General features: G+C 44.7%; 1 protein-coding gene across 1 annotated transcript in view; it reads left to right on the forward strand.

The window, feature by feature from the left end:
- Positions 1-25,495, forward strand: part of LOC115472445 (DBIRD complex subunit ZNF326-like) — a 282,530-nt gene that overhangs the window by 178,067 nt on the left and 78,968 nt on the right. Inside the window, exon 9 of the mRNA XM_030206732.1 lies at positions 7,110-7,280. Coding sequence (XP_030062592.1) covers positions 7,110-7,280 — 171 coding nt within the window. The remainder of the gene's footprint in view (positions 1-7,109; positions 7,281-25,495) is intronic.

Genomic DNA, 25,495 nt, shown 5'->3' on the forward strand with positions numbered 1-25,495 from the left:
AAGGCATGAACGAGCCGGTACAGAGGTGGGAACCAGGCTGTCAGTTTTGAAACTTTATATACTGACTGTGAGGGGAAAGAGTAACGGAAGAAAAAGTGGCAGTGAATTAACCACAGAACAGGGTGAAATCATAGAGAGAGGAAAAAGCAGAATGCTGTAATGAGGGACATCAATCAATTGGAAGATAAAACAACAGAATTTTAGTCAAGAGCTAGAATCAACCCCCACTTTGACAAAAATTCTCATGGCGTGTTTAAATCGAACGCTAGGGGTCACCAATGTTGAGAATTGGGGTTTCAAGCCCCCCCAAGAAGGCTAGAGTGACCTCAATCTGACTCCATCTCTAAATAACACTAGTACCGGGGTAATCAAGGAGTTATTGCCTCTAAGGGAGACGTTAGGTCTAAGGAAAAGATACCAGCCTTATGACAAACTGGATTTAGGCTACAGGTTATACAATGCATTTATACTTACAGCCTTTGATTTATTAAGTGAAGCCCACGAATCATCATTTGGAATGAGGAGTTTATTTGCCAAGGTACAAGTCAAATCAGTGATGTACAATCAATTAATTATAGGAATATAATAAGTTGCAAACAGGTGTTAATTATTTGCTAATCTTTTATAATTTATTTTACCAATTAGAGGTTTTACAAGGGAAAGCAATTAGGTAATTTGTTAATTCTGCTGGACACATCGGTTTCCCTTGGAGAGAGAGTGGCAACCCTTGTCTCTCTAACTTAAACCAGGAAATACCCTGATTTTTATAGATGCCCTCAGGATATGGATAATATGACAGTAGATATACCTGATTGGATGTATGCTAATGTCATGGTTGTCACTGATTGGCTCATGCTAATGAGTAGCTTCTATCTTGCTACGCCTTTCCTTTCTCACACCAGCTGACCACAATCCTGCTCACAGGAAGTCTCCCTCCTCTCTGGAACAGCTAGTTCCCTATTTTCTTTGCACCTGCTATGACTCACTTATTTCTCAACTTGTTTTCCTAACTTACATTAGAGAAAATTCCACTTTGTAACAGATATGGGCTTCCATTTTGTGTTGAAATCCTCCATTTTGTTTCCATATCTATTGACTTAACTTTTAGGCCTCAATCTGGGCTACAAACTAGGCCATACTTTTCCAGGAAGCTCCCAGTTATGTCAGCCATCAGATTTCTGACTCAGGCAAGGTCTGTAATGGCCTGAGCTCTATGACTGGGCCCTCCACCATTCCAGTGGGGGGGTCTCTGGCTGTACCATAATTATACAGTTTGGAGGTATCGCATGGAAGCGAATCCTGTATCTGTGCTGTATAATGCTGAGGACCCATTTGTCGGTTGTGATGCTTTCCCAGGTTTCGAAGAAGAAAGAGAGAGAGGCGGCCCCCCACTGGAGGGTTTGCTGCTAGTGCAGCGTCAAAAACTGGGTGCCGCCTTGGAGTTTGAGGCAGGGTTTTTTGTTTTTGAAGTTTCCGTTCCCTCGGACGTTGCCTCTGTTGATAGGAAGGGCCATACGGCTGGGGTTTTTGTTGTTGCCACTGCCATTTTGAGGGCCCATTGTAACATTTAGCACTATGCTGGTGCCTGCGGTAGTGGTATTGCCTGGCTTGTTGTCTTCGCACTGCTGAAGGACATAGCAGGCCATCCGTGGAGAGAGTTTGTTTCTTTGACCTTGTCCCCGAATAAGTTCTCCCCGGAGCAGGGGAATCAGCAAGGTGTTCGTGTGTATCCTCGTGTAGTGCAGAGGCGCTGAGCCATGCCATTCGTCTTGCAGCACTGGCTGTGCATGCTGAGGTCTCGAAGGCATCAAAGGTGGCTCTGATCATGTGTTTTGCACATTCTTCCATCTCGTGGAGGGCCGGGGAGATGAGAGTTTTGAAGTCCAAAGGTAGGGAGGACAGGAGATCTTCGGTTCTCTTCCGGAGGGAGTCGCTGTATAGGACTAGCTGGAAAAGGTGTGCATCGATCTTGGTATTTACCCTTTTTTTTTTTTTTTTTTTAATTGTGTCCAGTGTTTTTAATTCTTTTCCTGGAGGGTTATTGGCATGGGTCCTGGAACTCCTTGCCTTTTTGAGAGCGGATTCCTCAATGAGGAACTGATGGGGGTAATCATCCGGGGTGGATGGTTGTAGTGGTGCAGCTGTGGAGGGCCATGGGGTCCCTGTAGCAGCTGCCTCCGTACCTCCTCATTGGTGGGATGTCGTGGCAGAGACGGAGAGCTGAGTAAGCAGCTTGCTGAAGAGCCCCAGCAGCTGTTGGTGAGTGTCAGCAGTGGGGGCCTCTGTCTGCAGGGTGAGTAGGAGGCATTGGATGAAGAGGAGGAAGATGATCTCCGGCGTTTCCTGCGCTTCATGTGCCCAACACTGCTTGCCTATACCCCTGATGTGCTGTGACAGGTGGTGTCTCTGTTTTTGGTGCGCTGGCCCTTTAAGGGGGCGGCGTCTTGAGTCACAGCCTGTGCAGGGAGAGAAGGCAGAGACTGGGAGTCTGAAGCTGTGCTATTTGTGCTTTGCAACCTGAGCAGGAGGCTGTTTTGAGCTGTGTCCCACATGGGTGGGGGGGGGGTGGGGGGGGTGGGGAGGAATGGCAGCCCAGACAGAGGTAAGGAGCTCTGGTGCTGGAAGCAGCTGGGGCTGGTTCAGACATCGGAGGCAGGCTGATGTGCTGGAAGGGCAGCGATCTTGCTGTAGTCTGCAGGGCAGCGTCAGTGAGCAAGGAAGAAGGTGTTGTTTGTCTTTTCTGAGCTGCAGATGTGCTGGGCTCCATCCCTGTGGGTGTTGGGGAGGGCGGCATGGCAGTCCCGTTTGGAGTGGGAAGCATGGCAGCGTCTAGCGAGGTGGAAGGGTGCTCCTGGTCTGTGGAGAGAACCAGAGCCCTTTTACCTTTCTTCCTTTGTTTTTGTGGAAGGGTGCTCCTGGTCTGTGGGGAGAACCAGAGCCCTTTTACCTTTCTTCCTTTGTTTTTGTGGAAGGGTGCTCCTGGTCTGTGGGGAGAGAACCAGAGCCCTTTTACCTTTCTTCCTTTGTGTTTGTGGAAGGGTGCTCCTGGTCTGTGGGGAGAATCAGAGCCCTTTTACCTTTCTTCCTTTGTTTTTGTGGAAGCTGCTTTGTTTGCTCAACCAGGAAGTCTGTGAGAGCATGGAGTCTGTGCTGGAGACACAGGGGGCAGGCAGCCATGAGGTGGTCTGTGCCCAAGCAACGGACACATACCTGGTGTGCGTCTGCTGTGCTCATTTTCTTATTGCAGCCCGTGCATTTTTTAAAAGCTGGTTTCTTTTGTGCAGGGTGTAGAGAGAGAGCGAGAAAATCCGACCGTTTGCAGGGCGGATAAGATAAACTGAGGCAACACGCCCAAGCAGGGACATATATAGTGCACACTGCACATGCTGACTCATCCTGCTTGTCCATGGAGAAACGACAGGTCTTGGCGGTCTGCTGGATATGAGCAGAGAAGGAGAGAGAAGAGTCAAAGATAACCCCAAGGTTTCAAGCTGAGGAGACAGGGAGAATGAGAGAGCCATCAACAGAAATAGAAAACGGGGGGAGTGGGGAGGTGGGTTTGGGGGGAAAAATGAGAAGCTCGGTTTTGGTCATGTTTAATTTCAGGTGGCGTTGAAACATCCAGACAGCAATGTCAGACAAGCATGCTGAAACTTTGGTTTGGATGCAAGGTGAGATATCAGGGGTAGAAAGGTAGATTGGGAGTCATCAGCATAGAGATGGTAGGAAAAGCCATGGGATGAGATTAATGAACCAAGGGAAGAAGTGTAGATAGAAAAGAGGAGGGGACCAAGAACAGAACCCTGAGGTATGCCGACAGGCAGAGGGATAGAAGTAGAAGAGGATCCACCAGAATGAACACTGAAGGTGCGGAGGGAGAGGTAGGAAGAGAACCAGGAAAGGACAGAGCCCTGGAATCCAAGTGAGGACAGGGTATCGAGGAGTATGCTGTGATCGACAGTGTCAAAAGCAGCGGAAAGATCAAGAAGAATGAGGATGGAATAGAGACCTCTGGATTTAGCCAGTAATAGGTCATTGGAGACTTTAGTAAGCGCAGTTTCGGTTGAGTGGAGAGGGTGAAAACCAGATGGTAGTGGGTCAAGAATAGCATATGAGGAAAGAAAATCAAGACAGCGGTAGTGAACAGCACGCTCAAGTAATTTGGAGAGAAAAGGGAGGAGGGAGATGGGTCGGTAGTTAGAGGGACAAGTAGGGTCGAGTGAAGGCTTCTTAAGGAGAGGTGTGACCACAGCATGTTTAAAGGCAGTAGGGACAGTTGCAGTGGAAAGTGAGAGGTTGAGAATGTGACAGATAAAAGGAATAAGAGCAGGTGAGATGGCATTAAGAGGAACAGGTGGTACATTTTGAGGAAGAAAGGAGAAGTGTAGTTTCCTCTATAGTAACTTCAGGAAAGGAGGAAAAGGAATGCGGGGAACGGACTAGTGGAGGGAGAGGTGGCGAGGTAGAGAAATCAAGGTTTATCTTTTGAACCTTGTTGTGAAAGAATTCAGCCAGGGTCTGAGGAGATAATGAAGGGGGAGTTGGGGGAGGGGGCACCTTGAGTAGAGAGTTCAATGTGGTGAAGAGAAGACGAGGGTTAGAGCCAAGAGAGTTGGTCAGTTGGATATAATAATCCTGTTTGGCGCGTAAAAGAGCAGATTGGAAGGAGGTCAGCATGAACTTAAAGTGTAAGAAATCAGCAAGGGCCCGAGATTTCCGCCAGAGGCGTTCGGCGGAGCGGGTACAGGAACGTAGGTAGCGGATATTAGAAGTCAGCCAAGGTTGGGGTTTTGTACGCCTTATAGGGCGGGTCATCAAAGGTGCAAGAGTGTCTAAGGCAGAGGATAGAGTATTGTTGTAAGAAGAAACAGCCTCGTTGACAGACGTGGATGGTGCCATAGTAGAGAGGAGTTTAGAAACATGGGAGGATAGAGATGAAGGGTCAATATTGAGAAGATCCCTAGATAAATTAGATAAGATAGGACGGGACTGGGAGGGAGGAGATTTAAGTGTGAAAGTTATAAGATGGTGATCAGAGAGGGGAAGATCAGAGGCAAGGAAACTAGAGGGTGAACAGTTGGAGGAGAAGATAAGATCAAGACAGTGACCATTTTGATGAGTGGGTGAGGTGGAGCATAGTTGGAGATTAAAGGAGGATGTTAAAGCGAGTAACTTGGAAATATAAGAGTTGGAAGGATCATTAGCAGGAATATTAAAGTCACCAAGGATGAGAGAGGGGGAGGAAGGATCATGGAAGAAGGCAAGCCAGGCATCAAAGTCACTGAGAAAGGATGAAAGGGACTTATCAGGGGGACGATAAATGACTGCTATTCGAAGAGGCAGAGGAGAGAAAAGGCGGATGGAGTGGACTTCAAAGGAGGAAAAACAGTGAGATTGAGGTGGAAGAAGGGGTTGAAATCTGGAGGAGGGAGAGAGAAGTAGTCCAACACCACTTCCGCGACCAGCAGGGCGAGGAGTATGTGAAAAAAGATAACTGCCATGGCAGAGGGCTGAGACTGAAGTAGAGTCATCAGGGCAGAGCCAGGTTTCTGTTATGGCGAGCGGATGGAGGTGACGCGAGATAAAGAGGTCCTGGATATAGGGGAGCTTGTTACAGATAGAGCGGGCATTCCATAGGGCGCAAGAGAAGGGCAGAGAAGAGGAGGGGAGTAGAGGAATAGAGATGAGGTTAGAGAGGTCGCGGTGAGATCTGTAGAGTTGGGATAATAGTTGGTGAGGAGGGCCAGGATTGGGATTGATGTCACCGGCTGAGAGTAAGAGAAGGAGTAAAAGAGAGCGGAGGAGAGTAGGAGAGGTGTGACCACGAAGGCGTCAAAGGCGAGAGGTATTTAGGTGGAATGGGGAAGGCAAAATGGAGGGAAGAAAGAGACGGAGATTAAAAGCCAAGAGGGAGGAAGAGGGTAGGAGAGAAGGTGAGGTGATGAAATCGATGGATGGGCAGTGAGTTCCTGTAGCGGAGAGAGGTAGAAGGTGAGGGAAAAAGATTAGGAAGGGACAGGGCTAGGAAGAGAATGTGAATAGGGGCCATAAACAACTGAGGTACTTAGCAACTGGGAAGAAGATTAGATGTAAAGAGAAAAATGCCTGGCACGCGGCACCTAGAGCGGAGGCCCTGAGTGGATCGGAGTGGACCTGGGTGTCACCCTGGAGAAGGCTGTAAGGATATGCAGATGAGCTGCAAGTCCTCCACAGCACATGAAAGGCAGCCGGTGGTAGAGCTGGGCACCTCTCAGCTGAGGAAAGGCTTACCAGGGCTTAGGCCAAAGCCAGCATTCCTCCCCCTGAGGGTCGCCTGATCCTAGTCAAAAAGCACCTGGAAACTCTGTGCACTTGGAGCGAGGGCCCTGGGAAGGTCGGGGTGGACCTGGAGTCACCCCGGATACAGCTGTGAGGAAATGCAGAAGGGCTGCAACTCCTCCACAGCACCTGGTGGGGAGCGCTGGGCACCTAGAGTGGAGGCCCTGAGTGGATCAGAGTGGACCTGGGTGTCACCCCGGCTGTAAGGATATGCAGATGAGCTGCAAGTCCTCCACAGCACCTGAAAGGCAGCCGGTGGTAGAGCTGGGCACCTCTCAGCTGAGGAAAGGCTTACCAGGGGTTAGGCCGAAGCCAGCATTCCTGCCCCCGAGGGTCGTTTAACCATTGGATCAACTAGGCAGTTGTCTAGGGCTGCAACTTCTAGAGAGCAGCAAAGCGCAATTGTAGTCAAAGTCCTGCAGAGAGGGTGAGTACTTTTCAATAACTCATTTAGCCACATAAGTGGCTTTTGGAAATTGCTTTCATTACGGGCTCCTTTTACTAAGCTGCAGAAAGCACTAGTGCATGCTTACCACAGAATAAAAGGACTTACCATGTAATGTACTGAGACATCCCATGGTAAGTTCTGAATGTGTATGTGCAAACTGTGTGCTAAATAATTTTCAGCATTTTTCTGGGAGGGGGCGTGTCTGGGGTGGCGGAGAGTGGGCGTGACAGCGCAAATCAGTTCGTGCAGCTACACTGCTGTTCCAGCATAATGTGGGTCTCATAACTTTGGCCAATTCTATTTTGTTACTTTGCTATATCATTGTTATTCTTTTCTAAATTAGGCATACAAGGAACAAATAAAAAGAGAGAGTATTCTGACTGCTACAAGCATCCTGAATAATCCCATTGTGAAAGCACGTTATGATCTCTATTGCAAGGTAAGATCTACTGCAAAGTTATTAGTGGTATTTAACTTGGGAGTCAACATGCCTAAAGGTATAATATACAGTCCTGTAATAGTATAACTAATACTGATACAGTCACTGGGTTTCATTTAAATTCAGTTCCTTTATATGTGAAATATATATAGACCAGAAACCATATTAAATCCAATAAAATCAAAACAAACATCCATAAAATGTAAATTAAATTATTGAAATGATATGTGCTCAGTATTTTTGGTGTATATACAAAGACTCAGGGATTAAGATGTAATAACACCTTCACATACATCATAGCACGCCCTGCCTCCTCCTAATAAAAACTGCTCAAAGTCTTTCTTCAAAATGCAAAATTGTATACAAATGTAAAGCTGTTACTTATCTTGAGCAGTAGATTTAATCCAGTTGCTTGACGTGTATTAAACATTCGGTGCAGCTTCCTGGTCCATGCAATACTTGTATAGTGCAAAATATTTCCATTCAATCATCAAACGAAAAAACAAATTCCCAAGTTCCCTACATGGGCCATGTTTCGCCAGCAAAGCGGCGTCTTCATGGGAACTAAACTACAAAACCAAAACAAAACAAACTCAGTAAAACTTCAGCGTCATGTTTCTTATGTAAAATCATGTACTATTACAAAACTTCACTTTGTATCTTAATTTAAATCAAAAATCTTGTTAACTCACAGTGCAGCAGCTTTGGAAGGAACCCTCTCCAAATCGATCAATATCCTGTAAAAAAAAAACGCTCACACATGCGCAGTGTTTATAGCAAAAACAGCTGACTGCCAAGCGCGGGAAGCGCCAGCTAAGTGAATACCTGCCATTCAATTTCTCGGTTTAAACCACTAGGGGTCACTGTTTGCCAGCGAAAAAAAAATTCTTGTTCTTTCCGAAGTAAAAATTCGTGAGGCATCACCTCCGAGGGGCAAATTAATCTGAAAAAGCACCACAAATTTCAGATCTGTAAGCTTATGTTGCATCTGTAACCAATGTTCTACAAGTGGTGCTTCATGTTTCCTAATTCTCAGATTGCTTAAATGCTCGGTGATTCGTTGCTTAATGCGTCTATTTGTATGTCCTATGTACCATTTAGTAAAGGGACATATAATACCCTAGACAACGCGAGAGGAGTTGCAATCCGTGCAGCTTTTAAGATGGAACACTTTGCCAGTTTTAGGATTAATAACCTCAGAAGTGTGCCAAACATACTGGCAATAGATGCATTTGCCACAACTTTTGTGTTCACCTGATACAGGGCTGATATTACATCGAGAGAATGGTTTAGTAAATGAAAAAATTCTCCCACATTACGATCACGTGTATAAGCAAAAGTAGGTATTTGATCAAAACCAAATTCAGCCAGCATACCCCAATGTTTGGTAATGATTTTCTTAATAATAGCTGCTTGATGAGAATGAGGCAGTACACACACAAGTCGATCATTTTTATCAGAAGTTTTAGGGGCTGGATTCAACAGCCATTGACGGTCAATAATAGTAGTTCTCTTAAAAGCTTTCTTGATCACTTTATTAGGATAAGCACGGGTCTTAAATCTACTATGCAGATCCATAGCTGAATTTCTAAAGTGTTCTTTAGATGTAGATAACTTCTTCATATGCAAAAATTGTCCTATTGGGATCCCATTCTTGGAAGCAGTTGGAAGAAAACTGTGATAGTGCAATAAGGTGTTAGAATCAGTCTTTTTCCGAAACACTTCTGTTACAAAATTGCCTTCCTGGATATGAATCGTGATGTCCAAAAAATCAATCGATTGATAACCTATCGTAGATTCAAATTTAATATAATGGATCTACTGAATTCAAATATTGTAAACATTGTTGTAGCTCATCCAAAGACCCAATCCAAACCAGGAAAAGGTCATCAATATAACGTTTCCATAGTAACATTTTAGAAGCGTATTCAGACGAGTATAGAGACGTCTGCTCAAAAGCTGCCATATATAAGCAGGCAATCGTAGGAGCCACGGTAGCACCCATTGCTATACCGTGGGTTTGCAAATAGAATCTTTCCTCAAATTGAAAATAGTTTTTCTTAATGATAATCTCAGTTAGATTGTTCAATAAAGCTATTTTACCTGAAGAGATCTCCAGCTGTTGAAGATGTAAATCCACAAGAGTGCAGGCTTCCAGATGAGGAATGCTGGTGTATAGTGAAACAACATCTAGAGATACTAAAATAGCAGAGCTGAGTAAGGGTTGATTCTCTTGTAAGATTTGCAGCAAGTGAGTAGAGTACCTTAGAGACTCTACTCACTTGCTGCAAATATGCTGCAAATACACGTCAAGCAACTGGATTAAATCTACTGCTCAAGATAAGTAACAGCTTTACATTTGTATACAATTTTGCATTTTGAAGAAAGACTTTGAGCAGTTTTTATTAGGAGGAGGCAGGGCGTGCTATGATGTCTGTGAAGGTGTTATTACATCTCAATCCCTGAGTCTTTGTATATACACCAAAAGTACTGAGCACATATCATTTCAATAATTTAATTTACATTTTATGGATGTTTTTGTTTTGATTTTATTGGATTTAATATGGTTTCTGGTCTGTATATAGTATAACTAATGCCAAATATACATTAACTGACTAAAGCTTGCTACTGCTCAGATACAAGCAGAGTAGCCATGTTTTTACATAGATATTTGCTGCAAATAGATAATTTCCTACTTGCATCCAGCTACATCAGCCACTTGGACATTTACGGTAAATCTATTTTATTGAGTAACTAGGAAAAAATGCCTGTTTCTGAGCGGAATGAAACGGGCGCTAGCAAGGGGCCCCCCTCCCTCCGTCCCTCCAAGCTACTTGCCTTGTTCGCTGTGGCGTTTCCGTTTCGGCCCTCGAGTGTCATAGCTCCGCCCTCGACGTCATGACGTTTTGACGCGAGGGCGGTGCAGACACTCCAGGGCACACCGGATATCTCGGGGGCGCCTCAACTTCCGTGGAGGCTTCAGAACGTTGGGGTTGCCTTTTATAGAGAGAGATATAAATTATACAAACTTATATGAAACAAAACAAAGTACATTCAACAACACCAATAGAAAGGGTGGAATGTGCATTGAAACAGGGCATATTTTAGAAACAAGTCAATTCCCCACCCCCTCCCTCCTTCCTCTTTGAGCCATTCAAACATTTAATATACTGATGCAAAAAAGCATTTACCCCACCTCATTTTGGATTTCCCCTGTTATTGCATATGTGTCACTTTGAATTTGAATGATTCTGATCTTTAAACAATTGTAATGTCAAACAAAGAAAAATGTGAATAAATAAAAAACATTGTTCCTTAAATAATGAATAATTTATGGAAAACATTAAGTTATCTAACAACCCATTTCACCCATATGAAAAGGTAACTGCTGCCTTAGTTACTCAATCAGCCAGTGGCCAAATTAATTGCTAGATGATTGAACACAGTCCAGCTTGATTGCAGTCAGCCCCTGTTTGAAACTATCCTTCACTATATATTGAACTTTTCCATGAGAGTGAAGTAGTCACAAGAGAGTTTCTACAAGAGCAATGTGCTGTGATGCCATCACCTACCCTCAGTCTGCAGACCGGCTCAAAAGAGTGCCAGCTTTTGAGGCGCTTCACCAAAGGGGCTTGCCTAAGGGGGGTGCCTTTATAGGTAACTTTGTGGTCAACTTATTAATTATATTTAGAGGTAGGTTTTCTGAGAGAGAGAACTGTGAATACTTGAAACATTGACTGTTCACCGAGCAAGGGAAAGGTGAAGCAGCGGCGATCATGGGCACATTGCAGGGACGTCATTCCATTAGCACTAGAAAAGGACACCTACTTCGAGCAGAACTACGGCAGAGAAGTTTGGACTGTGTGTAAATTCTATTTTAAACATCTGTGTGCTGCTTTCAATCAATTTTTTATATTTTAGTTTGTTTTCATTTATGCATTGGTTTAAATTTGTATATTTGATGTTTACTACTCTTTGGAGGCGGGGATTTGGGTGGGATAATTTTTCTGCCTTAGCATGGCAGCAATATGTTCCTATCAATCAGATTCATCGTACCTTGATTGATTGTTCAAATGCTATGACTAATATTATTCCGGTAGTCCTTTCTCATACGTCGCCTGATTTTGCTAAAGTTAAAACATCAAAAGCTGGGGGGGGGGGGGGGGGGGGTCTTTTACTAAAGCTTAGCTTGCATTATCTGCAGCACGGCCTATTTTATTCCTATGGGCCCTGCTGCAGATAACTCGAGCTAAGCTTTAGTAAAAGTCCCCCTAGGTTAGGTTTGAATAACGGGTGTTAACATGGATACATGCAGGGGAATTTTCGAAAGAGAAGGGCGCCCATCTTGAAGATGGGTGTCCTCTTCTCAGGGTTGCCCAAATTGGCATAATCGAAAGCTGATTTTGGGCGTCCTCAACTGCTTTCTGTCGTGGGGATGACCAAAGTTCATGGGGGCATGTTGGCACCGTACCTAAGGCAGGACTGGGGCGTGATTAAGAGATGGGCATCCTCGGCCGATAATGGAAAAAAAGAAGGGCGTCCTGACGAGCATTTGGCCGACTTTACTTGGTCCATTTTTTTTCACGACCAAGCCTCAAAAAGGTGCCTGAACTGACCAGATGACCACCTGAGGGAATCGGGGATGACCTCCCCTTACTCCCCCAGTGGTCACCAACCCCCTCCCACCCAAACAAAAAAAATTTTAAACATGTTTTTGCCAGCCTCTATGTCAGCCTCAAATGTCATACCCAACTCCATGACAGCAGTAGGCAGGTCCCTGAATCAGTTTTTAGTGGGTGCAGTGCACTTCAGGCAGGCGCACCCAGGCCCATCCCTCCCCACCTGTTACACTTGTGGTGGTAAATGTGAGCCCATCAAAACCCACCAGAAACCCACTGTACCCACATGTAGGTGCTCCCCTTCATCCCTAAGGGCTATAGTAGTGGTGTACAGTTGTGGGGAGTGGGTTTTGGGGGGCTCCACACAAGGGAGCTATGTACCTGGGAGCAATTTCTGAAGTCCACTGCAGTGCCCCCTAGGGTGCCTGGATGGTGTCCTGGCATGTCAGGGGGATCACTGCACTATGAATGCTGGCTCCTCCCATGACCAAGAGGCATATTTTCAAAGCACTTAGCCTTCCAAAGCTCCATAGGTTTCTATGGAACTTTGGAAGGCTAAGTGCTTTGAAACTATGCCTCCAAATGACTTGGGTTTGGTCGTTTTTGAGATGGGCGTCCTCTGTTTCCATTATTGCCGAAAACTGGGGACAACCATCTCAACATTTAGGTCGACCATCTCTATGGTCGACATGGTCGGCTTAAATGTTGAGATTTGGGCGTCCCCGACCGTATTATCGAAATGAAAGATGGACACCCATCTTGTTTTGATAATAGCGGTTTCCCAGCCCCTTCACCGGGACGTCCTTAGAGATGGGCTCTTAGAGATGGTCGTTCCCTTGCGATTATGCCCATGGTCACTCATCCTTCTTGCCTCCTTATACTGCAGTGCCATTATCTTATATTAATGCAAGATCTGTGGTTAGTAAGAAGGATATTGTTAGGGACTGAATAGAGGAAAGCAATTCTGGGTCAATTTTGAGCCTATTGATGAGACTGAATTAAGAACTCTTTTAAAAGTATAGTTCGTCATAGATATGGGATTGGAGCGTGCCTTTTTTCACCCATGTTTCTAAAAGAGAACTGCCAGAGAGGCTACGAGGAAACTTATTGCGTCAACCCCTTTGGTGTTTGTGGAGAGTGGTGCTCCCGCTTTGGGGACAGAATCCGCTCAGTAGTGTGTGGCTCCCTTTGCTAGGGAATATATCGTTTAGACCGGGTGTTTCACTCTCTAGCAGCAGAGGGAGTGACTAAATTAGAAAGCCTAGTACATGAGGATGGGTCGTTAATGTCTTACTTGGCATTCAAGATGAGGTGTGGGCAGAGCCCGTCATCTTGGCTGGCTTATGGTCAACTGTCTCACTATGTGCGATCTTTGCCGGAGGGCAGCTTACTTCTGAGGTTTGGTAGACAATTGAGAGAATTGTTAGAAGGAGTCGCTGCAGGACAAATCTCAGTTTCATGGTGTTTTAGTTAGATTGACCTGAGACAGAGATCTGGGGCTGGTAGCGGAAAAATGGAGTGTAGAATCTGGTAGAAGTATATTGACAAAAATACTGTCAATGGCTCTTCGGAGTGGCACGTACTTGGTACATAGTGCGGAACTACAGGAATGTCATTTTCAGACAATACATAGAGCATATTTCTCTCAGAGAAAAGCCTTTCATGCCGGGGTAACAGAGTCACAAAACTGTAAGAAATGTAGAAGGTTGGAGGCAACTTTTTTTTTTATGGTATGTGGCAATGTAGGGTGATTGGTCGATTTCTGGAAGGGGTACTCGAGCAAAGGGGTATAGTAACTTTTGAAAGAGCAAGAAATATTTCCTCAAATTATTACTTTAAAAGGAGTGTAGCCTGTGAAAACTGGGATTACTTTAATCAGTGGGATTTGAATTAGAGACTCAAGTATATGTATTGTTAAATAACTTCTGGTTTTTAAAAAGAATGTATTCAGATGTATTATTTTAACTAATATTGGACAATAAGTATGTTTTCAATGAAATGATTTGACTATACACCGTATTGGCCTTGAAGAAGCCAACCAGATGATCAATGTGGAATAATGAATTAGACGAGTAATATCTGGGGATAATCAGGTTAATACCACGGGGGTTTTTTTTTCTGTTTACTGTTTAATTGATCTCCTTATCTTGTTTCACTCTCCCTATTTAGTGGTCTGAGGAAGAGAATAGAATTACCTGACTGAAATAATTCCTACATATTACTTTCTCTTATTTCCAGCGTTATCGAAAATTTAAAGGTTAAATAAAACAACTTGAAAAGCAATCTTCAGTGCATTGGGTCTATGGCCAGTAGGATCGAAGGGTGAAAAATGGTTTCTGGGAAAGGCTTGCATATTGGGGAAGAAATGCATCTTACTTTATTGGACACGGGATCGCCCGCCTTCCTTCTGGCATTGGAGTTTGTTCCTTGGGAGTCTAGGGGAGCAGGTGGGTCTCCGGGGAGGCAGCAAAGGTTTCTTGAAGTGTGGGGAGCCTATTTAAACAAATTTCCCCATGGGCACGCAGTCAAATCTAAACCGGCTTCCTTGGGGTAGATAGAAGCGAAATGAGTTATAGTAAGCAGTGCTATGGAGGAGGGGGGGAGATAAGGGGAAGATTTACGTGGGGGGGGATGGGGAGGTGGGAGGACAAGTAAGGGTTGGAATAAGGGGGAGAAAGGTTTCAGTGTTTAAAAGTTAGTAATAGTAGGTGGGTGGTTTACAGAAAAAGTGAAGATACTTGTTGGGATAGGGCACATAAGGAGGATGCTGAGCAATGTGGACATACTACATTATATTTTCCAATGATTCGAGGCAGGATGTGAGATGGGGGGAGGAGAAGAGAAGTTAGGGAACGGCCACCAGATCATTGACTGGTGAATAATTCCTGTTTTAACACAGGTATGCTCTGAAGATAGACAGAGTTGGTGCTATACTGGTAGAGTCTGTTCTAAAAGATTAGTTGCTTAGAATAACTGTTTGTGGTAGAGTGAAAAGAATTTTCCTTGAAGACGAAACTAACACTTTGTTAATATTAAGATGTTTTTGATTTTGCAATACTGACTAGAGATTAGTTATGACCAGTTTTCTGTATGAATGTTTCAATAACAAAAAAAAAATGAATTGCCAATCAGTTAAGGAATGTGTCAGAAATGCAGAGATGAAAGTCAGCTCAATGTAATTGAGATATTACTATTGGCCAAATGATTACCTGTCATATGTGCACACATGAGTAGGGGTAAGGGAATGACTACTTAATAGTGAAGGAAGGAAAATCGAAGAAGGAAGGACAAGAAAAGAGAGCAGAAAACAGATTGCTGCACTTGATCAGATAAACGAATAGACTGATAATGGCCTTGTTGTGGATGTATATTTTTTCTTGATGCTAATGTATCTTTGCACAGTTTTCAATAAAAATGTTGAAACATAAAAGTATAGTTCGTCATATTGCTCCTTGGATAGCTGTCCTTCTTATGTAATTAGGAAAGCTCCTGAATCTTTTTTTTTTATTGTTGAAGCAATGGTTCGATAATTTTCCACTCAGTGGTGGAAATATTATGTTTACTCCTATAATTAAGAACTCTGTTTTATGAGTGCATGAGGTTTCTACAGACCCATTACATCTATACTATTCACTAAAATTATGAATGGTCTGGTGACCTTCCAATTAACATTGTATATGGACAGACTTAATATTTTGCACTTTTCACAATTTGGATTTGGAAATTATCATAGTACGGAGTCAGTAATCGGGGCTATTTTTGCAGAGGGAAGATCTTTATTAGGGAAAGGTCAGAAAGCTGTATTACAGTTTGATCTATCATGTGCCTTCAATCTTTGTGGACCATTGCCTCATGCTGTCAATATCAAGTTCAGTCGGGGTAGAGGGTAATGTTTTGAGGGTTTCTTAAGTCAAAAAGATCTCAGTGATTTCCGAGCTTTTTCAGCCCGCCACCCCCTTAGTTCCATAAATTTACTATAGCGGCCCCCTCAACCATTGAGGCTGTTATGAAAAACAGATTATTCGGAGTTTCGATAAAATGGAAAAACAAAAGAAATAGTTAAAATAATATGTAAAATCTTATTTCTTTAGCAATGTGAATCTTTTTCTCTGGCAAGAATGGGTCATCTGCTCACAGTTATGCTTCAATACCTAACCAAGCTAACCAGCTAAAAATACAAAAATAAGTAATCTGCTCGCAGTAATGCTTTCAACACTTACCGAAATGGCAGTTCGTACTACTGACATCTCATGAGTTATGCAACACTTTGCACATTTTATTTGCAGTGGTGCAAACATATGCACTATTGGTTCACTCGTGATGGCGCAAACATATGCTCATATGCATAAGCAGGTAAATTTTATTACTTTTTTTTTATTGTGAACCTCTCTATTTACTTGGAAGAGTGGTATATCAAGTGAATTAAACTATAGAAAAGGAGTTGGCCTATAGTGTTGTAGGTGGGCCTATTCACAAAGATACCATTTCGATAAAACTGTAAAAAAAGAAATACTTTTTTATTTCTTAGTTGTTCAACTACTATGTTATGCTTATCCCTCCAGTCCCCCCTCGGACAATGCAGTGCCCCCATGCCGCCATATTGTCTTTCAGTGTCCCCCTAGACTACTCCAACGCACTCCAGTGGGCAGTTCTACCCCCTTTGAGAGGAGTGGAGGAGTGGTTAGGGTGGTGGACTTTGGTCCTGGGGAACTGAGGAACTGAGTTTGATTCCTACTTCAGGCACAGGCAGCTCCTTGTGACTCTGGGCAAGTCACTTAACCCTCCATTGCCCCAGGTACAAATAAGTACCTGTATACAATATGTAAGCCGCATTGAGCCTGCCATGAGTGGGAAAGCGCAGGGTACAAATGTAACAAAAATAAAATAAATTTTAAAAAATCACCAATATATAGTAAGGTTTCAGAAGTCTATTTCATCTTGGAAGCCATCCTGTGGAGTCCCTCAGGGATCTCCTTTGTCTCTCACTGTGTTTAATGTGCTGACTAGTTCCTTGGGTTATGTGCTCTTATCAGCTGTTAACAAGGTTTTTACTTATGTAGATGACATAACTATGTTATTACCTGTGAGTAACCTGCCTACCAATACTCATGTAGTATTGCAAACTGTATATGACAGCTTGAGAGATGACAGCAAATCATTATGAGTGGAGGGGTGGCCTAGTGGTTAGGGTGGTGGACTTTGGTCCTGGGGAACTGAGTTCGATTCCCGGCACAGGCAGCTCCTTGTGACTCCGGGCAAGTCACTTAACCCTCCATTGCCTACCGCATTGAGCCTGCCATGAGTGGGAAAGCGCAGGGTACAAATGTAACAAAAATAAAAAGTTTCTTAAAATTAAAGATAGGGCCAAATTTTTATTGATTGGTTAAGTTGATCACATTTGGAATGACACTTTTTCAAGTAGATAAATTTAAATTGGTATCTCAACTAAAAATTTTAGGATTATTGTGCAGATTTCTTTAATTAAAAAAATCTTTCCTCCTAATGAAAACTGTGCAGAATTAGAAGTTTGTTGGATTCTCAGGATTTTATCTGCCATCATGTTTCTATGTTTCAATTAGGCTGGTCTCGCAATTGGATTATTGCAGCCTGTTTTATGTTGCTAGCACTAAGCTGTTGATTTGACAAGATTGCAGATGGTACAAAATACAGCGGCTAGGCTGATTTTTTTTTCGGCCCACTATTTGATAGATTTAAGCCACTGTTTAGGTCCTTACATTGGCTTCCAACCATGGCATGAATGGAGTTTAAGATCTGTGCCTTGGCTTATAGAATACTTGGCCTAGCTCCATCTTACTTAAGCTGTAACATATGTTCTTTGGAGAAGGAAATTCGTAGATCTGCTAGAAACTCTTTAATTTCTTTTTTCTAATCCCAACCCTTACCATTCAAAAAGAGCTTTTTATTCTACACTCCATTATCAAGTTGAAAGTATCTGAAATTCTGTACCGATTACTATACGGAAAATAGGTTCTTAATCCTGTGTTTAGAAAATGTTTAAAGACGTATTTAGGAAATACTTAACACTTACAAAGCATGTTTTGTAATTCCTGATAATTGGCTTCAGTAGTGAATCTCGCTGACGTTCGTCAAAGCTAGTTTGCATATTTTCGACAGGTGACTACACCACTTCCGGTCTCAACAGCCAATTAGAAAAGAGGACATGTCAAGCCCCCCCCCCCCCCCCCCCTTGATATCACCGGATGTGACATCATAGCCCACACCTTTTGTATAACCCCCCCCTAACCACTATTTGCATAGCCTTCTCCAATCCCTTCCCCTTTTTTATATAGCCCTGCCGCAAACTCCACCTCTTTTAGTAACATCACAGGAAGTGACTCAGCCACATCCCCTTTTCCAAGAGAGCGGCCATCACTAGTTGCACTATGTCACTTCCTGTTTCCACTGCTGGTCGCCATCTTGTTTGGGGTTCCTTGACGTGAAATGATGTCAAAAAAATCCGATATTGCCCATTACTGCCATGAAGGAATGTGTGCAGTTTATCCTTTTTCTCTCACAGGATAGAGAATAGACATTTGTTTTCTTTTTCTTATAATTTTTTTTCTTTCAAAAGGATACGCTTTCCAAAAATACTAGAACTAGGGGGCATGCGATGAAGCTACATAGTAGTAAATTTAAAACGAATCGGAGAAAATTTTTCTTCACTCAGCGTGTAATTAAACTCTGGAATTTGTTGCCAGAGAATGTGGTAAAGGCGGTTAGCTTAGCGGAGTTTAAAAAAAAGGTTTGGCTGGCTTCCTAAAGGAAAAGTCCATAGACCATTTTAAATTGGACTTGGGGAAAATCCACTATTTCTGGAATAAGCAGTATAAAATGTTTTGTACTTTTTTTTGGGATCTTGCCAGTTATTTGTGACCTGGATTGGCCACTATTGGAAACAGGATGCTGAGCTTGATGGACCTTTCGTCTGTCCCAGTATGGCAATACTTATGTACTTATTTTTAAGCTGGATTGTGTTAAGTCCGTATTTTTTTTTTTTAAGAACAAGACTGATTACTAAATGATAGCCGTTGTAGGTTTTAAAACAAAAGAATTGACCCTTCCTCTCTTTGCTTTAAAGGGCACATATAGACAAAAGCTAAGCTGTTTTAAGATTAACTTACACAAGAAACCATAGAGGATCTGGCTTGTTAGGCTTTCAGATCCGTTCACACAGACAAAAATCCGTGAGCACCTGCCTGCAAGAGCTGGTTTTCTCTGCAGCCAGTTCGAAAGGAAATTTAAAATAAAAAGCTGTGATGAATATAAAGCAAACCTGTAACGTAGTATTTAGCAAAGCAGTATTGATTTTTGTTTTTTTGAGTGATGTCCTGTTTTTTGTGAGAGAATCCACAAACCCCCTACCCACACAACCCCCCCTTTTATTCCTACAGGCAGCTGAGAGCCTACCAGTGTGTATATCTACACCTTGCCAAACCTCTCCTGTTTTTCAAGACATCTGTATGAGATCATGCTCTTCAGAGCTGGTTTCTGAAACAACCCTTCCCACACACAGAGCCGTAGTTGTTTTGTGTTACAAATAAACAAACGGACAGGGACCTTCCTGCAAAGAAACAGCATTTGTTTAAAAAAAACAGTTGATGGTTACAACATAACTGGGGGAAAAAGTTACCGATAACTAAACTTTTTCCTTTTTAAAGGCTTTATTTTACTGTAGCAGTGTTCACCTAAGAATCATACAAGTTTAAATAAAAAAAGTTAAATACAGCACCAGTACAAGAAATAGCTATGGAAAAAAGTGTCAGAACAAATGCGCATATAAGTGTTGGCAGCATGCAAATGAAATGTACAATTGCGCTGTTGCCCATGCATTAACCGCCAACAATCCACCACTTCCAGCCCCCTGAAGAACTCATGAATAGCCCTTCAATGGAGCCTTCCATGATGCCCAGCCCCAGAGGAATGATCCAAATATGTATCGATAGCAATCCCTCCCCCCCCACCCGATAATCACCTCCCTCGCACAAAACTCTGGCGTTCTCCCCCTGAAAAAATCTGCTTGACTAATATTTGGAGGTATATACATTAATCAAAGTTATCTCCCGCCCCGATAAAGTTCCTTTAAAGCTAAACACCGGCCACTTTGATCCTTAAATTACTGCTACACACTGAATCCAAAACCTTCCTGGATCAGAACAGCTTCTCTCCCTGTGCATCCCCCCCCCCCCCCCCAGTGGACCACCACCTTTACAAAAGGGGCGACGGTGCAAAACATGGGCGTCTCCTGTAGGAAGATAACATCCCACTGCAAGTGACCCAACTCCTTTAAATCCACACTGTGTTTCCCCAGATTATAAGACCATTGACATTCCAGGACCCGATCAGTACCTTGTTCCCTTCAACCCCCTCCCCCAGTACCCACAGTACCATTTTCCCCTCCTCCCCCACAATCCATCTTCTTGCTCGCTTCCCCTCAAACCCGCTGATCTTCTTCCTCTCAGATCAGCCACCCCAAAAGGAACTGACACACCCCTGGAAGTCCATAGATTTCTCAAGTGAATCCCCACTAAATCCCTGCACACATCCACACTTACCCGTCCACATCCATCCCTCAGCCATAAAATATTAAAGCCCTACTTCCGATATCCATCCCCATTTCCCTCCCTCCACCCTTTATCACGCTCCTCACCTCCACTCTTGTGAAGTGAAGCGCCGGCCATCTTGACGGAGCCGGGGCTCCGAGAATCGCCGCCGTTCCTGTGGAGTGAAGTGCCGGCCACCTTGACAGAGCTGGCGCTCTTGAGAGTTTCGGGCTGGCGCGGCCTGCTTCGTGCCCGGCTGGCTGTGAGCCTGCGCGGGCCAAGAACACTGAAACCCTTGCCCTGCCTCCTGCTTCGCTGGATTGGAGCCTCGCAGCCAGGCTCCTCCTCCCCTCCGGCAGACCAGCCAACTGGAGGCCTCCTTTGCCAGCTGATTCCTTTGCTCCTGATGGTGGGGGCTATTTCAGGAGCGTCTGCTCTCCCCTGCTTCGGCTTCTACTTCGGTAGGTTTTGGTTTGTGCTCTTGTGTGTTCTTCTGATGACCCTCGTTGCTGACCACTGCTTGAACCTGGATTACTCTCTGTCTGCTGCCTGTCTCTGACCACTGCTTGAACCCGGATTACTCTCTGCCTGCTGCCTGTCTCTGACCACTGCTTGAACCCGGATTACTCTCTGCCTACTGCCTTTCTCTGACCACAGCTAGTACCCGGATTTTTCTCTGCCTGCTGCACGTCTCGGACCACTGCCAGAACCCGGATTACTCTCTGCCTGTCTCTGACCTCTGAACCCGAATTACTCTCTGCCTGCTGCTTGCGGCCCGCCTTTGACCCCTGCCTGCATCCGGAAGTCCTGTCATCCGCCCGCTCCTGGGGGCTCAACCCTTGGGGAACGGCGGTCACCACAGGTGAAGCCTTGGGGTTGCTCGGCTGCCCAGCAGAGCCCAGGTTCGAGTTCCTCATCTCTGTGCTCCGCCCGGCACAAGGGCTCACGAACATGACACCTTTACAGCCATATAAGGTCCACCTTATCCCCAACTACCTTAGCAAAAATCTTCCCTCCCTCTGCAACCAATATCAGCCCCCTCAGTTACCCTCCTTCCCGAAAAAAAAGAGGGGGAGGGGTCACTCCAATCACAGAAAAATATAAATGAATACTTTGAAAGATTCCTAATAGAAGACAACAAATGTTCAAGTGGCCCTTTTAGGGGGCTTCTTCCCTAATGCACCACTGTCTGCCATGCTGAAGTCCGCCCTTGGAGCAGACTCTCGCGGTGGGGATTTTGATATTGTGGGTAAATTGTCACATCCCAAGTCTCTCAGTGCTGACCAGGCACTGCTTCAGTTTTAACCTTGCATGATTTCCCTTCAACCAAACCGCAGATGGAAGCAGTCAGTGATACCTGTATCCTCTCTCCCTCATAAACTGGGTAACTTCCTGGAACGAGCAGCGTTTCTGTAGGGTGGACCATGCTAAATCTTAACGCCAGTCTTGTAATTCTTCCAAGCAATTTTTGTTGTCTGGCGTGCCTTAGCCAAAATGCGCGCTTTGGTGTGAAAATCTCCAAAACAAACCACAATATCTTGGGGGACCCCTCACATATAGGGCCCAAGCTCCGATGTGCACGCTGAATATGAAAATCCATAATCTCACCCCTCCTCCGCTGGGTTCAATAAGAAGTTGCAAAAATTAGACACCACCTGCACACAGTCTTTGAACGTCTCTATCTCAGGGATCCTTTTCTATGCTCGCTACATTAAGCGGGTCTTGTAAGAGAGCATCATCTAAGCGCCACCTCTCCTTCCCCTTCGAGCTTTAGGTAGCACCAATTGCATCAGTACTGGGGAATGATCTGACCAGGTTCTGGGCAATATCTGGTGGGTCCCCATCATTCCTGCTACTGATATCTCCCCTAGCCAAAAATCTATCCGGGAAAACGACTGGTGGACTGTGGAGTAATATGTATAAGTTTGCTCTTGTGGATATAACTGACGCCACAAATCTAAATGCCAATGGGCAATAAATTCATGCAGTCGTACTCTATCTCTATGGCCATATCGTGTGTTACCCGAAGAGTTGTCGAGGGGGGCTGTAAGGTAAGATTGAAATCATCCCCGACAATTAGGGAGCCCTCTATATGTTGTTGAATTACCTGATCTAGCTCAGAAAATAATCCCTCTTGCTGCATATTGGGGCCGTAAACATTCACTATAGTGTAGACCTGCCCCATCAGTGAGAAAATTACTAAGAGGTATCTTCCTCTTTTGTCTCTGACCACCTTTGAAATATTCCATGGTTTATCTCCCGCGAATGCTATGAGCACTCCCTTGTTCTTCGTATTATCCCCATTAGACGCAAAGTATATAGTTGGAAACTTTTTATGGCGACATAGGTGTTCAAATTTAGGCAATAAATGGGTTTCCTGCACCAGGACCACATCCGCCCGAAGGCGAAGCATTTCTCTAAACAGGAGTTGTCGCTTCCTTGGGATATTCAGCCCTCTCGCGTTAAACAGCAATAAGTTAAGTTCGGACATATTTCATCTTAACATATCTTTCCATAGCTTTCTGGAATCTTAGCTGTCTCCTCATTTTCTGCCATCCCTGTTGGGTCTGTCCCCTAACTTCTCTGAAGTAGTCTTTCCCACCCTTCCCCCCTGTCCCCACCCCTCCTCCCACCCACCCCCCTGACTTTTAAAGCTGCCCCTGTGGAGCATCAAGGGCATCTAAGGAAGGAGTGTGAGCTTAGTGTACGTCGTGGCAAGACCCCGCTGGTACTCATATAATATAGACAGTCAAAGCCCCATACAAGTTCTAAATCACATAGCACCCTTATTGAACAGTTTAACTTTGTAACAGTTGAACAGGATAAACTCAGTGTCAACACATTAAAGTATCGCTTCCTTCCACATCCCAGAGTCATCCAGAGCTGTACCTGTGCCCCTCAACAGTGCGACAAGCACCCTGGTACTCTTCAGCCTGAAATCTCTACCAGGACAATCCAGCCTCTGTGTAAGACACAGACAGATAGGATATCCTTTCTCCTAGTCCTCCTTCTTTCAGGAGACTTTGGTTACCGACTGTTGATGCTTCAGACGTTTCTGGCCATTCCCTACTTGTTGCCATTTTGGTGGTATCAGCCGTGTCGAGCCTTGCTTTGCTGCTGCTCCTAAGTTAGATGACTCGGCCGTACCTTCTTCTGGCAGGATCTCCTTCGCCTCTAAGAGTGATCTTATTTGCTGCATCTTTCCCTCCTTATAGAATACTAAGGCGAAGGGGTGCCTCCATTTATATCGGATTCCAAGTTCCTGAAGGCGTCTGGTGACCGGCCTAAGATCTGCTCTGTGTTTTAGAGTAGTGGCCACAAGATCTTGGTATATTTCTACTGCGTGTGTGTCCCAGGTAAAGTTTGGAGTCTGCCGTGCCGCTTTCGCCACTTGCTCCTTCAGCTTGTAGTCTCTAAAGCAGACTATTATGTCCTTTGGAAGGTTAGCTCGCGGGACCCGAGTGCTCAATGGGCTCGTTCTAGTTGGATCGATGCTGGTTCCACCGCCAGAAGCTCGCTCACCAGTTTTTGAACCGTGGTTTCGCAATCTAAGTAGGCAGGGGATTCCGGTAGCCCTCTGAAGCGCAAATTGCACCTGCGGCTCCGATTCTCCAAGTCCTCCAGCTTGTCTAAGACCTGGTGGTGTGTCAGTTCGGTTGCAGTGGTTCGTTGATCTAGGACTTCGATCGTCTCTGACTGGGCGTCCAGTCTAGTCTCCACCTCCTCAATTCTGGATCCAAGCTCCCGTATTTCGCCCTTTAAGTCAGCTCCCATAGTCACCAGATCATTCCGCATTGCTTTCAGATCTGCTCTTATTTCTTGGAGCCATTGCTGCCATTCGGGTCCCATCTCCTCCGCGGGCTTCCCTCGGTCTTTGCCGGCATCTGCCTCCATCGGAGGTGTTATCTCAGCGGGAGACACCGGCTGTGCTCGCTCCTGGCGGTTTTGCTGTGCGGCCGCCATTTTGTTTTTTCTCCTCGCGGCAACGAGGAGTATGCAAAGCGGGCAAAATCTACCTTCCTCGTCTCCTCCTGCATCCAAGTCGCCTTCAGCCGCTATCACTCGGGTCTCCGCTCTCCGATGGCGATCAATGCACTTTTCAGAGTGGGCTTTCGATCGTTTAATCGCTACGAGACATGCGGAGCTCAGCTCTCAAGTGACCATGTCGCTCGATGACGTCACTTCCTCCTCAGGGATCCTTTTGAGTTTCAGATTATATCTTCAAGATCTATTCTCAAGGTCCTCTAGTTGTTCTCTCAATTCTTGTACCGCCACACTCTCCTGAGAAATGGCGGTCTTGAGGGTTGTAACAACTCGTCAATCCCCACTTTAATGTCCTTCAAGGCAGCTTGCACATCTTTTCGAACCCCAACCATGTCAGCCCGTAGCTCTTGCAGCCAGCCTGCCATGTCCATTTTCATGACCTCCAACCGCTCCACTAGGGCTGCCACCTGCTCCTCCTCTTCTGAGTCTGATGATATTGCTGCCATTTTGTGTTCACTCTTCAGAGAACCCATCGCCTCCGATTGCAATTCCGCTTCTTGTGCTGCTGGATGGCGAAATTTCTCCAGGCTCCGTCGCGGTGGCATACCTTCCCCTGCCTTTACATTAAATACTCAGTGTCAGCTCGCTTGGCTTTCAGCAGGGATCGCTGAAATTCAATGCAGCCCCTTCGGAGCTACGAGATTATGCTGCCATCTTCCAATGTGACGTTACTTCCTCTGCCCAGTTTTTTTTTAATTAAAAATTTTAAAATAATTTTCCCTTTGAACTGTCTGCAGAGAAAACCAGCTCTTGCAGGAAGGGGTTCATGGGTTTCTGTCTGAATGGATCTGAAAGCCTAACTAACCAGACCCCCTATGGTTTCTTGTGGAAGTTAATCTTAAAACAGCTTAGCTTTTGTTTATATGTGCCCTTTAAAGCAAAGAGGAGGGGTCTTTTTGAAAGAAAATTATAAGAAAAAGAAATATGTCTTTTTTTCTTTCCTGTGAGAAAAAAACAGTTAAGCTGTGCACATTTCTCCACGGCTGTAGGGGATGGTGTCGAAGATTGTTTTCGTCACTTCCCATCACTTGCCCCCTCCAAGATGGTGACCAGCAGTAGAAACGGA

This window comes from Microcaecilia unicolor, chromosome 6, assembly GCF_901765095.1.
Source record: "Microcaecilia unicolor chromosome 6, aMicUni1.1, whole genome shotgun sequence".
Classification (NCBI taxonomy): Eukaryota; Metazoa; Chordata; class Amphibia; order Gymnophiona; family Siphonopidae; genus Microcaecilia; species Microcaecilia unicolor.